Genomic DNA, 14058 nt, shown 5'->3' with positions numbered 1-14058 from the left:
TGCTGCTGTTGCTGCTGCATCAAAGTGGTAAGCTGAGTGTATATGTGTGTGCAGGTGTGCGTGTGTGCATGTGTGCTTGTGTGTGTGCGGTGCATGAGGGTGGGTCGGTGGGCGTTGGTGCTTGCTGTTGTTGCTTTCGAGCTGCTGTTTACCGTTTACCGATCACCGATTACCAGCAGCTATCGATAACTCTATGTGTATGACAGTTGCCCAAAAAGTTTCCATTTCTTTGCTTTAATTAATATTTTGTAATATTGCGTGCATTTGCTGTTGTTTGCTGTTTGTTGTTGGTGCTGCGGTGCTTAGATATCTGATGTTGTTTTCTTTTGTTTTTTATATATATATTTTATATTGCTGTGTATTGTTGTTTTTTTTCTTTTATATATATTGTATTTATGATAATTTTAGCTTATCGCCAAACACACTGACTACATCTACAAATAGAAGAGAAAATAGAGAAAACACATAAAAGGTGATGTAGTAGAGACGTGTTGTGATAAATAGTCGAAATATGCATGAATATATATATATAGATATAGATATTATATATACATATAGATATTATATATACATATAGATATTATATATACATACATATATATATATATATCTTTTTGTGTGTATATCCATATCTTATCCAATAATCAAGCCGAATATATTTTCTTGTGCGTACAGGTGTTATATGTGTGCGTATGTGTTAGCTTTTTGTGATACATAAAACTAAAGGTTAGATATATATTTGTGGATATTATATATAAATTTAGAGGCATATATTTATATATAAATATATTGCCTATAATTAGGAACTAGTCTTTGATATCTTCAGCTCTATAGAATAGTATAGATACTCGATCACATATGTCTATCTCTATATACTACTGACTAGCTTTGAGACTTATATTACATATAGCTCAAACATAAGATAAATTCTTTAGAAGGTTAAATATATACATAGAGTTTACTGCAGAGTTTACTGAATATAGTTCTGGAGTGAGCCCTATATCTAACAGTCTGAGGTAAACAGATATATATTCTATATATTCAATTTATACTGTATATTCTATATATTCTATATATTCTTTATATTCAAAATACTCCATATACTCTATATCCACAAACTATAACAGTCACGTTCATTTCAATTATCTATTGTAGTCAATCGAATAACGGAACATTTCACTCAGGTTTATAGACGGCTTCCTTAATAAAAGCGGATTCCTAGGAATGACTAAAGACTTTACTAAGAAAACATAATTTAATTGTAGCTTATCAAAGTGCCTAGTAAATACCTTGACACTAATATTAATATCTTGACTACAATTAAAATGCAACTTTAAAGACTGGGAATCCGTTGATTCCTGGTAAACTTATCAATGTGGTTTTTTGGTGAGGTGCAAATTTCTTTGTATCAAGTCATAAGTTATACAAAACTTGGAAAAGATAACAAACAAATAAGACTTCCTTATATATTGGACAGGTAAAGCTAACCAACACCAAGAATATTTTGATTTGTAGTTTTTTCATGCAAGCCAATTCAAGTAGCAGCTATGCCTATGTGGGTGTGTGTGCTTATGTACATTTATGTTTAAATATTTATACTAAATAGAATATAGACTATATATAGATGTGTGTTTGTGTGTGTGTATTGTGTGTAGAACTCACCTGTGCTGACGCAGATTATCACGTTGCTTGAAGTACTTGCCGCAGACCTCACAGGAATATGTTATCTCTGGGGATTTGTGCGTGCGCTCGTGTATCATCAGATTGTAGGGCTTGGTGAAACGCCGCTGGCAATACTTGCAAATGAACTCACACTTTGGACGCATCTTGCGACGGAAATCCGACCGGCAGTCATCGTTGTCGATTCGCATTACAGCAAACATTTTGACAGACGATATATTTTCCCCTCTTTTCGTTGATTTTTTTCCTCTTTTTGTTTTTGCCTACGTGCGACGCGCGCGCGCTCAGTGCTCGCACAATCAGTGGGTGAAGTTTTTCGTTGAGTTGGCGTCGCTGCCGACGACACACACTCACTCTCTGCTGTCTGCTCTCTGGCACTCGGTCTCTCTTTGTCGCACACTCACACACACAGTGTCTCTCTCTCTCTCTCTCTCTCGCTCTCGCTCTGTCTTTCTGTGTGCTCGATCTCTTGCACTCAGTGTTCGCGCTGAGTGGGGTTGCGTTTGGAAAGCTTTGAGCTTTGCTCTGTGTGCAATGAGCGCAATGCTTGACGCTGTTAACGGTACTCAAAGCGTAATCGCTATCTCTATTGCTATGGCAGATAACAGTTATTTGCTGTATGTGTGGCAATGCTTTTTCTTTTCTTTTCCTCTTTAAGTTCGCTTTTTTCTTCTTTCTTTGTCAACTGTCACACGCTCGCTGCTCGTTGGCTGTTGGCGTTGTTGTGATTTCTCCGTGTGCTAGCTTCGTTGTTGTTGTAGGCGTATTGGGTGGGCCGTGTTTCCAGCTGCCGTTGCCTTTTAGTTTATGGCGCACTTTAAGGCAAACACCTAAAAATACAGACAGAGAGGGAGAGAGAGAGAAAAGAAACAAAGTTAAATAAAGTTAGCAACGCCTGCGACATCTTTTATGTGCCAATAAATTTGAGCAAAAATACCACGACAAAAACAACAACAAAACATCTCGACAACAACAAGTTGTCAACTTAAATCACGCAACATGAAATTGAAAATGACTCATTAAAGCCTCCTCAGCCGCTAGCCCCCATACGCAACTGGAACTCGAACTTGGTGTTGACATTTACAAATCACCAGCCGCCCAGCTTCAGTTGCTAACCTTCGCTTATAATTTGTCTTAAACGACAACTCTGACTTGCTTTCTGCTTCTACTGCCTCTTATTTTTTGCCAGCCCCCAGTCAACAGCTGCCGTATTTTTGTTGTCAACTGTACTTCCGCAACACAATTGTTCAATTAGTCGCCCGCGCAAACTTGATATTAAAATACGAAATCCATAAATAGTTACAGCTTGACCTAAATTCAGCCGAACAGCTCGAGGATAAGCTATTTAGCTCACATACAAGTTTTTTAACACTTCAATAAAATTTGTCTTAATATGTTTTTATTTGTTATTTATAAACTTTAAGTGACATGTGCTGAAGCGGTACAAAGCTCCTTATTCCTAACTCAATTTATAACTAAATATTCTTTGAACAAATGAATCTAGCCATTATAATGAGCTGTAGTGTGAGGATTATTACTATTTCTGCTTTAAAACACATATACAGTCAAAATAAGACCACACACTTATTTTAAAGATCGTAGATACTCTAACAACTGAGTTCGCATAGGTAAAATAGGTATAAGCAATCAGTAAGATGGTAAAAACTCAAAGTCAATACGTTTCTATGTGAAATATTCATTAATTAATTGAATTTTAACACTTATATATGAAATATTTTTTTTTATATCATCATTCATATATTTTCATATATGTGATTTATGTTTTCAGTACCTTTCCCAAATGCTATATTTAAAGATTTGTGCAGAAAAGTGTTTTAACTGTTATAAGACGACCACAAACCAAATTTCAAGTTCGTAGCTCTGCTAACAGCTGAGTTCATATAGGTCTAACAGACTTAAACAAATATAAAAACATTAAAATCCCATTTGCCATTTATAAACATATATCCAATATATATACGTCCATATGCTAGCCTTCATTCATGCCAGTTTAGTTAGATTAAAGTAGTTTTTGCAGACTCACTTAAGAATACCGTATGATCTATGATATTTATACGGCTGCAATTGTCTAGATTTATGCATTGAAATGCATTAACTGCACTATGAAGAGCATGTATGAAAATGTAATGATCATAGCTGCACTAACGGCCCAGTTCACATAGGCCAAGAGTTGCCGTCTATGGTTATGAGAGCTATAAAGAAGCTGAAAGGCGTCACAAATTCACTCGGAGTGGTGTTTATGCCTTTACGACGTCACCTTGCCGCATTCAGTTGCCATATTTTAGTCGCTTCATTAAAGTGGCGCTGTAACAAGTTTATTTTTAATTGGCGCCTGGGCCGAAACAGCGCCTAAAATTTATGCCCGCTTTTTTGGATATATCCAACGGATCTGAATGTGTGCTTCTTCTTTTTTGGGATCCTGTGCGGTAGTTAACAACTGTTATTTTTTATGTAATTTTATTTTTGTCATTTCGGCGCCGCTGGATAACATTTCTTTTTCGTTTTTTTTTTTTTGGATATATGCATATGAATCTGTATATAAATACGCGTCAGTCCCTTAATGTTATGCCATACATTCTTGGGGCTTTTTGGAATGGGAATGGGAATGGGAATTCGGATTCGGATTCGAAGATCTCTGTGCAAACAAAAGCCTGCGCTGACTGGTAGCGACAACGTCTCTCGGCAAGCCCCGATTTCGATATTTATATGAGTTTTATTTTTTGTGTGTTTCTTTGAGCTGGCTCGCAGCTCGCAGCTCGCAGCTGGAGTTTGCCAGCAAGAGGAAGACAAATAAAGAGTCTTTGGTGCTTTTTGGGGCTTTGGGGGCCAAAACGTTGACAACAAAAGGCAAAAGTCACAGCGGGTGCTGCACCAGACGCAGACGCTACGTAGTTATTGTCATTATAACATTAATGCCCACTAAACATATTCAAATTATAACACTGACGTTCAGGTCGCTGATCGCCAGCTCTTAGAACGAGAGAGACAACGAGAAAGAGAGAGCGGGTTGGTGGGAGAGGTAGAGTCGTAGTCCAAGTCCATGTTAATTTGTGTACACAATGTGGCGTCACATTGGCATTTTAACGCCGTTAATCATGCGACACAGGGCGCCTGCATAAGGCCATGGGATTCGTTGTGGATGCGCCGGAGGAGGCTGCATGTGTCTGTCTCTCTGTCTGTCTGTCTGTCTGTTGAGCTCGCTCTGGCCTTTGGCTATGCTTTTGGCTCTTTGCCTTTCGGCCGTGCTTTTGTCGACGGCATTTGGCGTGGGCCTAACTGGAGCAGCATTAGCCACGGCTTACGACTGCGCCTAAGCACTTTATTTAACTTGACAGATGAGCCAGCCAGATGAATGCGTAAAATAAAGAACAGCCAGAAGAAGAAGAAGAGCAAGTGTTACAGCTTATTTATTGGAAAGCCATTAAGTGAGACTTACTCAATGAATGTGAACTACTTTCGGAAGAGATAAAAGAAATACTTAAAGCAAAGCGGAGATTTTGTCAGCCCATGATCGGCTTACTATAATCAATAAAGAACTATTAATTTTAATCATAAATGTTATTATATTAGTAATAACATTCGAACTTCATTTGCATACATTTTTAGAGCAGTTAAAAATATTTGAATATTTTTTTTATACTTTTTTGAGTCTTGTTTATGTTATTTTATATAATATGGATTTGTTATAAATTAAGAAGATTTTCAATTTATTTCACTTTCTTTCTGACTCTCTGAAGGCCTTAGCAAAATATCTTTCTGAAGGAATTGGAATGTTTTTTAATAGAAATAGCTTAGTTTTTGTCAAACTGAAATATCAACCAGACATTCAGTTCGACTGCTAAGCGACTAATTGTTCTAGTTTTTTGTTATTCAAGCAAGGAATATAATTATTTTGTGAACCAGAAATCGAGTAGAATTAAAAGAAATATTTTATCACAGATTTAAAACCTGCTCGGCTATAAATGTACAGAACTAACTGTTTATAAATAAATCAAGCCGGATTAATCTAGTTTATCAAAAGTGCATAAACAAAGCAGAAACAACTTTAAGTAGCTAATTTCACGAAATTTCAGAAGCAGAAACAACAACAATTATTTCAAGGTGAAAACAGAATTTAACAAAGAATTTAATAAAATTTGATGTGACATTAAAAACAAATTCTAATAATATTTGAATAGCAATAAATTATTGCATAAAAAATCACAAATTTGACACTGCATACGCCTCAGATCGATAGCAATATACTTCATAAAAATGCCAATACATAAATATTATGCTAGATTCTTCTCTCTATATCTACTGTGTTTGCATAATCCATTGGCTGTTTGCCAACTGTTGTCGTTTGACGCTTGATATTCTAAGCAAAGCCGCTTAGCATTAGCTCAAGCACAGTCAACAGACCACACACACGCGCGCACACATAAGCGCTTAAGCAGACATTGAAACTGGCCAAAATATTGTATAATAAAGTGTTGTACAAGATGCAGTTAATCCCATTAATCCGCACTGAAAATAATTAGTGTTTTGTACACACAGCACAACGAGACGTCCAAGGCGCGCAGAGAGTCGAAATATATATATGTGTGCGTGTGTGTGTTTGTGTGTATAGTAAAAGATCAAGACTCAGCGTGAAACTCAGACTTCAGATGTTAAAGTGAAGATGCAGCAGCTTGTGAAGGGCATGCGAAAGGCGTTAATGCTGCGTGAAATTAGATTTGCACCAAAAATGGCAACAAACAGACAGTGAGAGAGAGATAAAGAATCTGTATCTAAATCGTTTGGCAAGTGTGTGTGCGTGTGTGCGAGGGTGTGTGTGCGCCAGCGCCTTTCCACGAAGCCAAAATCCGAAAAGTTACAGTTTAACACCCCAGCCCAGCGATAATGTGTAGCGGTACACGCCGATAAGGCTGCCAGGACCTAAAAAACTAAAAGAAGAAGAAGAAAGACAGCCAGACAGACAGCAGAGTGACACACACGTCGCACACTGTTAAGGGCCAGCGTAGCTGACATGGCCAAAAGCGATTACCACACTTACCAATGTGGCCCTTTTCTTGTTCTTCTTCGTCTTTTGGAGGCGGACAAGGTGAGTTGGCAAGGTGTCATTAAAAATTACATTCCGAAAATGTGGAAAAAATGACAATAAGCCGCACGGCTCAGGCCATATAAAAAATGTAAAGGACAAAGGCACCGAAACGATTTGATACGAATCTAATTGTGCTAATGGCGCAGAATTCTTAAGAAAAATAAAACCCCAGCCACACAACAACAACAGAGACAACAACAATTAGGCACCGCGCTTCAAGTAGTCCACAGAATGAGAGAACAATGCAAGGGTGCGGGGCGCGCGAAACTGGACACAACTGAAACTCAAGAGAGGGAGACAACACCTACGACCACAAAAGGATCCTTCGAGTATTGACCGAAAGACAAATGTCTGGCTATTTTTTCCTGTGGGAAAACACGCACGGCGTCAAATGTGAACTAGATGCGCTCAGATGTTGCGTGATCAGTTATGACAGACAGTTGTTGTTGTTGTGCAGCGTGTGTAACAGCCGCAGTCTTAGGCACCCACGCAAAGGTGCAAAATGTCTGCTAGATCGTACGTTTAACTAATTTGTGCCTAATTGATGGAACGCAGCGTGTGGTCCCTAAAAAGGACGAGGTCACTCACTCCCAGACACTTCCTGCTGAGCACAATTGTACCTATGTACAGATACATAGACAGATATATTTATATATATATATACAATTATATAAATAGCAAAAATGAGTTTTGTAAGATTTGGCGACTCATCGAGCTAAGCTTTATGAAAACGCTAAGCATTGTGCGTGAGTCAGAGCTTAGTTTAAGCCAAAATCATTTGATGATCTGTGGCAACAAGTCATTTGCGGTTGTGAGTCGCATTGTCTATGTGTATGATAGGTTTGGCAAGTTTTATTAACCTCGCACAGACCTTGATCGTTTTTAAGAAGTCGGCCAAGTAGTGCTGACTCATGGACTTACAACTGAAGCTGAGCTGAGGCCACATAAGCTCATGTTGAAAAAATGCCGTCGGCAAATGATCAAAATCATGATAGCTTAAGAGAAACCAGCTCGAATCAAGCTGTATATACATTTTTACAATTGTTATATTTAAACTATATGCATACAATAAAACCCTCTAATTAATATACCAAATTAATGTCCGTTTAAATAGAAAACGTAAGTTTTTAATATAACCTTTGCTGATTGCTTTGATTTGAAGCTGTAATGAAATGTGTCCAATTGGCTAATTAGAAGTTCTGTTATGTTCGCCATTTTGTAATAGTTTAATGCGCAGGCGAAAAAAGCTTAACGCACGCCATTGACAAGCCATTTCTTTCAACTCTCACGCTCTTGCACACGCAAAGACACTCACACACACTCGCATACGCATCGAACGGCTCTCACGCATATTTGGCTTGAGCCAATGAAAGCGCGTAAAACTGGTAGCCAAGCAAACACATACACAACAACAACAGCAAGAGAATAAAGAGAAGAGAACAGAACAGAAATAACATAAGCGCCAATGCTGCCTACTGGCTACTGTGCGACGCCGCCGCCTAGGTGCAGCCGAATCGAAGCGACGCTGACTGCGCAGCCAGGGCCATAGCAATGGCGACGCTTGCGTAACTGCGCAGTCGTATAGACAAAACTTACCCAATGGGAAATGCGACAAAATGTTGGTAGCTGCTGCTGCTAATCACTGGAATTAACGCGACGACAACGATTGGCCACTGGCGTCAGGGAACGAATGAATTAAAGTCACGTAGCTCAACGGCTTATTATGTATATATATGTGTGTATATATGGAATCACAAAGTAGATCGTTATTATTATGATAATTATTTTATTTAATTTTATGTTGCTTCTTGCTTTTTGCTTGGTAGGTACACGCGAAGGAACTGAGGAACTACGCACGCTTGCGCGGCACAAAGTTGAATGAATGAATGCTACTAATAACTGAAAGAAATAGTAGTCAACTCTGCTGCCGAGAGCTGCTGCTGCTGCTAGCGTCGCTGCTGCCAAGTTGAGGAAGCGGCGACGACGCAGTCAAGACCAAAAGACCGAGGCGTTTCGATGTGTGTCTCTGTATGCGTGTGTGTGTGTCTTGAGTGCGGCTCAATACAGTAGTGAATGTGGATGTGTATGTAAATGTGTGTGCGTATATGTATATGTGTGTGTGAGTCATCGGACTACTGTAGTGCCACAGCAACAGCAGCAGCCACGCCAGCAGCAGCAGCAGCTCTGCCTAGCTCTTCTTTCTAACTGGTCAAGCCGAACGTTAAAGCCGAAGCCGAAGACGCATTCGTGGCACGAAGGAGAAGCTCAAGACCAGAAGCCGAAGCAAGTTCTTATAAGCTTCGGCTACTGCGCATGCGCAAGACAAGTAGCGCTTAAAGCGCACTTGCTCTCACTCTCTGTCTCTGTCTATCTACCACACAGTCTATGCGAGTTTTGTATGCTGTAGTTGTTGTTGTTGTTCGTTTTCTTCTTTTTCTTCATATCGTTTTTGCTGCTGCGTAACTGCGGTAGCTTTTAACAGTAGCCACAAAATGGCAACGTCTAACAAAATGGCGTCTGCTTACCTTTTAGTCCGTAAAACCAAATGCAAATGTGTATTTGCAAGCGAAGAAACAAAATTTGATTGCAGTTCTGTTCACCTTTTCGAATTTCGTTCACTTTTGTAATTTGCCAGACGGCGACGGGGCTTACACGATTCAAAGCTTATAAGCTCAGAAAGCTCGCACAGCTCGACTGCTAATATTATTAATAAAATATATTTCACTTCCGAACGCTTCTGTGCGCGAGAGTCAACTGCAAAGTTACGATCGAAACTTCAGCTTGATGGGTTTAACAGCTGCCTGTGTTGAAACAGTTGAGCGGCGCAACAACAACAACAAGAGCATAAAACAGCTTCTGCTGCTGCTGCTGCTTCTGCTGGTGGTGGTGCTGCTTGCTGTTCGCTGCTTGCATTCAATTGTCTCTGCACTGTCTCGCTCTAGCACAATTGAGCGCAAAAACGAGTTTGAGTGAGCGCACCGTGCTCTGATTGGATGAGAGCGCGGAGTGACACTGTATGCGTGTGCCCCTGTGAGTGTGTGTGTGTATCCGAGAGCAAAGCAGGTGAGTTAAGTTTTTTTGGTGAGCGCTACGCTGGGGCGTTACGTGCGTGCGTGCTGGCCTGTTAATTAAGCCTAAATGCGCCCACGTTCACCAGAAAAACTTACGTTTTAATTAAGAGCGTGCGCAAACACACAAATTATATGCCAAAGAGCAGTAGCAGTAGCCCCAAAAAGCGCTCTCTTTCCTTTCTTCTATCTCGCTCTGGCTTGAGCTCTACTATATACTCTTACGTAGTTCCATCTCTGTTATGCAGCTGTCGGCTGTCATCTAGCTGCTGTGCAACGCAACCAACTTTCTTTTACACACACACACACACTTGCACACTCACACACACACACAGGCAAACGTATGCTCAGTTGTTAAGTGGGCGTTGCCTTGTGGCGCTTTTGGGCGGCCAATGGCAGCAGCGTTTGCGTCGCTGCTGGCGCTCAACTGTCAGTTGCCTGCCCTTAACCCGTTTCTCGGCTATCTCTCGCTCGCATGCGTCAGTGTGTGCATGTGCGTGTGACTTTGTGTGTATGCGTGAGTGCTGAAAACCAGTGGCAGAGCAGCAAGCAGCCGTATTACGCATACGCCGCATTGACTGCGCTGCCAACTTTGTTAACTGTTGCGGCTCCATTTTGTATGCGTGTGTGTGTCTGCCTGTGTGTGTATACCTCCATGGGAAACTCTTGAAATGCGTTTTTCTTTAACCGCTGTCGCTGTGTGGCCTCTTTGTGCCCCGCAAACAACAAATAACATGAAGAAATACAAGAAAGAAGAAAAAATACCAAAATACATTTTGTAATGCGCCGCAAAAGGGCCGACCTCATATTTATTGTCTGTTTATCTCTTGCTTTCGGCCTGCTCTAACTGATTGCCTTTCATTTTCTGCGCCTCATCTTCTGCTGATGCCGCTGCTGCTGCTGAATGAAACAAACGCTCCATTCACAAATATTCACAAAAACAACAACAAAAGCCCAGCAACAAAAAGATCAAATAAAATATATACAAAAAATTCGTTAATTTTACATAACTCTGCGCCTTTTGTGATTTTAATTAAGTGGCCCCAAAAAGGATTGCCTCTTCTTATTGTCTTTTTTTCTCCCCCGTTTGCCAGCCGCTGGATTTTTTAATTAAGTTTTCGCTTTGCGAAGCTGGCGAATTGACATGAAGCATCAATAAAGTTTAAAAACAAGCGAAGAAGAAGAGAATGCTCAAATTGCTTCTCCTTGTGAGGCGCAGCACAGCTGAGACTTTGCCATATTTAAGGCAGCGTTTCCGAAACTCAACTTCAATTCGATTTTGATGGCTTCATTCCGCATTTTTGGCTCCGCATTTGCATATTTCCAATCAGCCGATACCCAAATTGATTTTCTCGCTTGCCATGTGGCAATGCCTTATGTAGCTGCCCCTGCAAGTACATAACCGACTTTATATTGACAGCTGTTGAAATTTAAAGTGCATAAACAAACAATTAAGCCGAAGGATCGGACAGAGACTCAGACCTGTGGCAAAAGCCCATAGAAAGTTTCTCTTTAAAGTTGTAATGAATTCAGCAATGAAAACAAAAGATTTGCTTATATGAAAACTACATTTCAGAACTTTATTCTTACACCAAATATATGATGAAATGTCTCTTTCGCCTTTACTGAATACATATAACAAAATCAATAACTCTACTAAATCATTTCTCTTTAGCATATAGAAAATACGATTTTATATACAAAAGTTTTGTTTAAGGCATTATTGAGCCTTAAAATAACTAATGAATATAAATTTTATTATTATTTATTTATATCTTTTGTGCTTCAGAGCAGCAGAAGCAAGTAAATAAAATTGGATATTTTTGTGTGAAGTTGAATTCGATTCATATTAAGATCCAGATGAAAATGAGGTTTTGACTTTGCTGAAAAGCAATTGCGACGGAAAAGCTGTAAGCTGAGTGCTGGATCACTAAGGACATTGCATTGCATTGCTAGAGCACAAAGAAGGACTGAACCTTGAAGGTTAATACAGGATAAAGACCAAGCTCAGTGCCACAGTGACAGGCCCAAGAAAGATTGAGCGACAGAGCTGACTGACGCTAAATAAAGCATTTTGGACTACTGCTAAAATAAGGTTTTTAATTAATATTGTAGAAATATTTGTATTATTATCATTAGTCATATTACAAATGAATATGATATGACATACACTAACCAAACTATTTTCAAGTAGCACTGACAGCTAAAGACCTTTAGCCAAGAGAGTAGTATATGCATAAGCTGGCCTGGCAGTCGAACCCGGATGCTCGTGCTAAGACAATTTATGCAATTTACAATTTATGGTAGCCATAAGTAGAGCACGGCGCGCAATCTAAACTATTGTCATTTAGAATAAATGCAGTACGGAATAATTCAGGTCGAGTCTTGTTACTATTTGCGTGACTAACTCCAGGCAATCTCTCTCTAAGCACAATTTAGGAACATACATGCTTTATGCTAATGAACTAAAAGTATATATATTAGAGTATATATAGAAATTGAGCAATGTGCTACAAAAAAATGTTACCTGTGCAAAGAGTGAACGAAAAAACCGAGTAGAAAAACCTAAATAAACTCAAACAGAGCAACGTAACTCAGCTGTGAACTTTGCTAACAAGCTGTGATTCATCTTGAAATAGGCCTAAGCTGAGACATGTGTGTGTGTGTGTGTGTGTGTGTGTGTCAGCTGTGTTTCGCTTTCTCGGCGTCTAGGTGCCACCGATTGCCACTTAACTTTTGCCACACACTTTGCCCGCCAGGTTTTTATGGCAAATTAATAAGCCACGAAAATTCCAAATAAACCATAAATTTTATTAATATTCTATGTATGACTAAAAACACAATCGCCACACACACACACGCACACACACATTTATTTAAATATGCAGCGAGCTATTCATAAAAAGTATTTTTTTTTGGTTTTGGTTTGGGTTTATTGAATTGTCGCTACAATGACAGCGATTCAGAAAAAGAAGATATATATTAGGCAGAGTGAGAGAGTAGGAAAGAGAGGGGAGGAGACTTAAAAAAACTACCGCACCGCACCCAATTATAATAAAAAACAAACGAAATCGATTTCGAATTCAGAATTGGACGAACAATGGAAAAACCTTTTGCGCTCCTACGGAAGTGACAACAAATTTAAAATTTACGAAATAAAAATTAAAATTAAATAAAACACAATGGACAGACACTGAAACTGGAAACCAGGCGACAACAACAGCAACAACGGCAACAAAATAAAAATAATAATAATAAAAATTAACATACAAACTAAAATGCATACGAAATGTGAAGCGCGCAGAGAGGCTGTGCGACGATCTGTGATCGGCGATCGACGCTCGATAGCGCTTTATGGGCGATAGTTTTTGTTGTTGTTGTTGTTGTTGTTTGCTTGGCCATAGTACGAGTTCATTGAGTTCCGAATTCATTGATGGATCGTATCGCTATAACGGCAGCCAACCAGCCAAAGCTAACTGTTCGTTCCAAAATAGAAACATATATACAATCTGTCAGGTTTGGGCAGGCACAAATTTACGATCGTATATAATTCAAATTTATGCAGATGGATTCACGGCGCAGCTAAGCGAAAATAAATCATGCTTTTTAAGTGCCAGCCAAGCATTTGTTTTGGCCAAACACCTTGAATGGCAGCCTGGCAACTCTGTCACAGAAACAGAAACAGAAACACAAACTACCGTGAGGCAATCATCGCAGCTAACTTTGTCATCCTCCTCGTCAGCAGCAGCAGCAGCAGCAGCAGCTGTTGACAACGTTCCAGTTTTGAAGCCTTCATATATATATGTATATTGTTTCTATATAGTGTATATAGCAACATATCTCTGGGACGCCCACATCTTCTGCTCTTCAGCCTCACATCTGGCTGTTGGCAGCCTTGCCGCCACCCCGCCGCAGCTTCGGCCGTGTTGAAATTTATGCGACCGCATCGCTGCCGTATGAATTTTTAATTTTTCACAAATGTTTTTTATTTTTTTCTCATTCTTTATTTCATTTACTTTGTTGTTGTTTTTTATATTAATTTTGGCAATTAATGAAATTTAATACTTTTGCGCACAGTGCAAACGATTTGCGAGCAGCTTTTGTCAAGTCATCGCCTGCTGCGAGCGCCGTAGCCTGTTTATTATTATATAAAACTAAAAATAAATAAAATAAAGAAAATATAAATAAAATAAAAATAAACTCTAA

At 39.3% G+C, this 14058-nt stretch overlaps 1 protein-coding gene across 2 annotated transcripts; it reads right to left on the bottom strand.

Annotated features, from left to right (window-relative positions):
- Positions 1-338: 338 nt before the first annotated feature.
- On the bottom strand, positions 339-9538 carry LOC115482908 (protein drumstick). 2 transcript variants are annotated; one of them, XM_030223155.1, is made up of 3 exons: positions 9310-9538; positions 1663-2510; positions 339-434 (listed from the first exon to the last, which is right to left on the bottom strand). In XM_030223155.1, the coding sequence occupies exons 2-3, from the start codon at positions 1881-1883 to the stop codon at positions 410-412; spliced, it is 246 nt and encodes an 81-aa protein (XP_030079015.1). In that variant the 5' UTR covers positions 1884-2510; positions 9310-9538; the 3' UTR covers positions 339-409. The 2 variants fall into 2 exon arrangements, with proteins under 2 accessions (XP_030079015.1, XP_030079014.1); XM_030223154.1 differs by lacking the exon at positions 9310-9538 and adding an exon at positions 8381-8671.
- Positions 9539-14058: the final 4520 nt, after the last annotated feature.

Source organism: Drosophila hydei, unplaced genomic scaffold (genome assembly GCF_003285905.1).
Source record: "Drosophila hydei strain 15085-1641.00,03,60 unplaced genomic scaffold, DhydRS2 tig00000138-arrow-arrow-pilon, whole genome shotgun sequence".
NCBI lineage: Eukaryota > Metazoa > Arthropoda > Insecta > Diptera > Drosophilidae > Drosophila > Drosophila hydei.
Note: the sequence above shows the minus strand (reverse complement) of the source record. Positions and strands in the feature narration are given on the sequence as shown.

Bases quoted from the DNA above. Each gene is read 5' to 3' on its own strand.
- LOC115482908 (XM_030223155.1), bottom strand. From the start codon at position 1,883: ATGTTTGCTGTAATGCGAATCGACAACGATGACTGCCGGTCGGATTTC. The intron at 435-1,662 runs GTGAGTTCTACA...TTCTATTTGTAG, and splicing joins GATAATCTGCGTCAGCACAG to ATGTAGTCAGTGTGTTTGGC.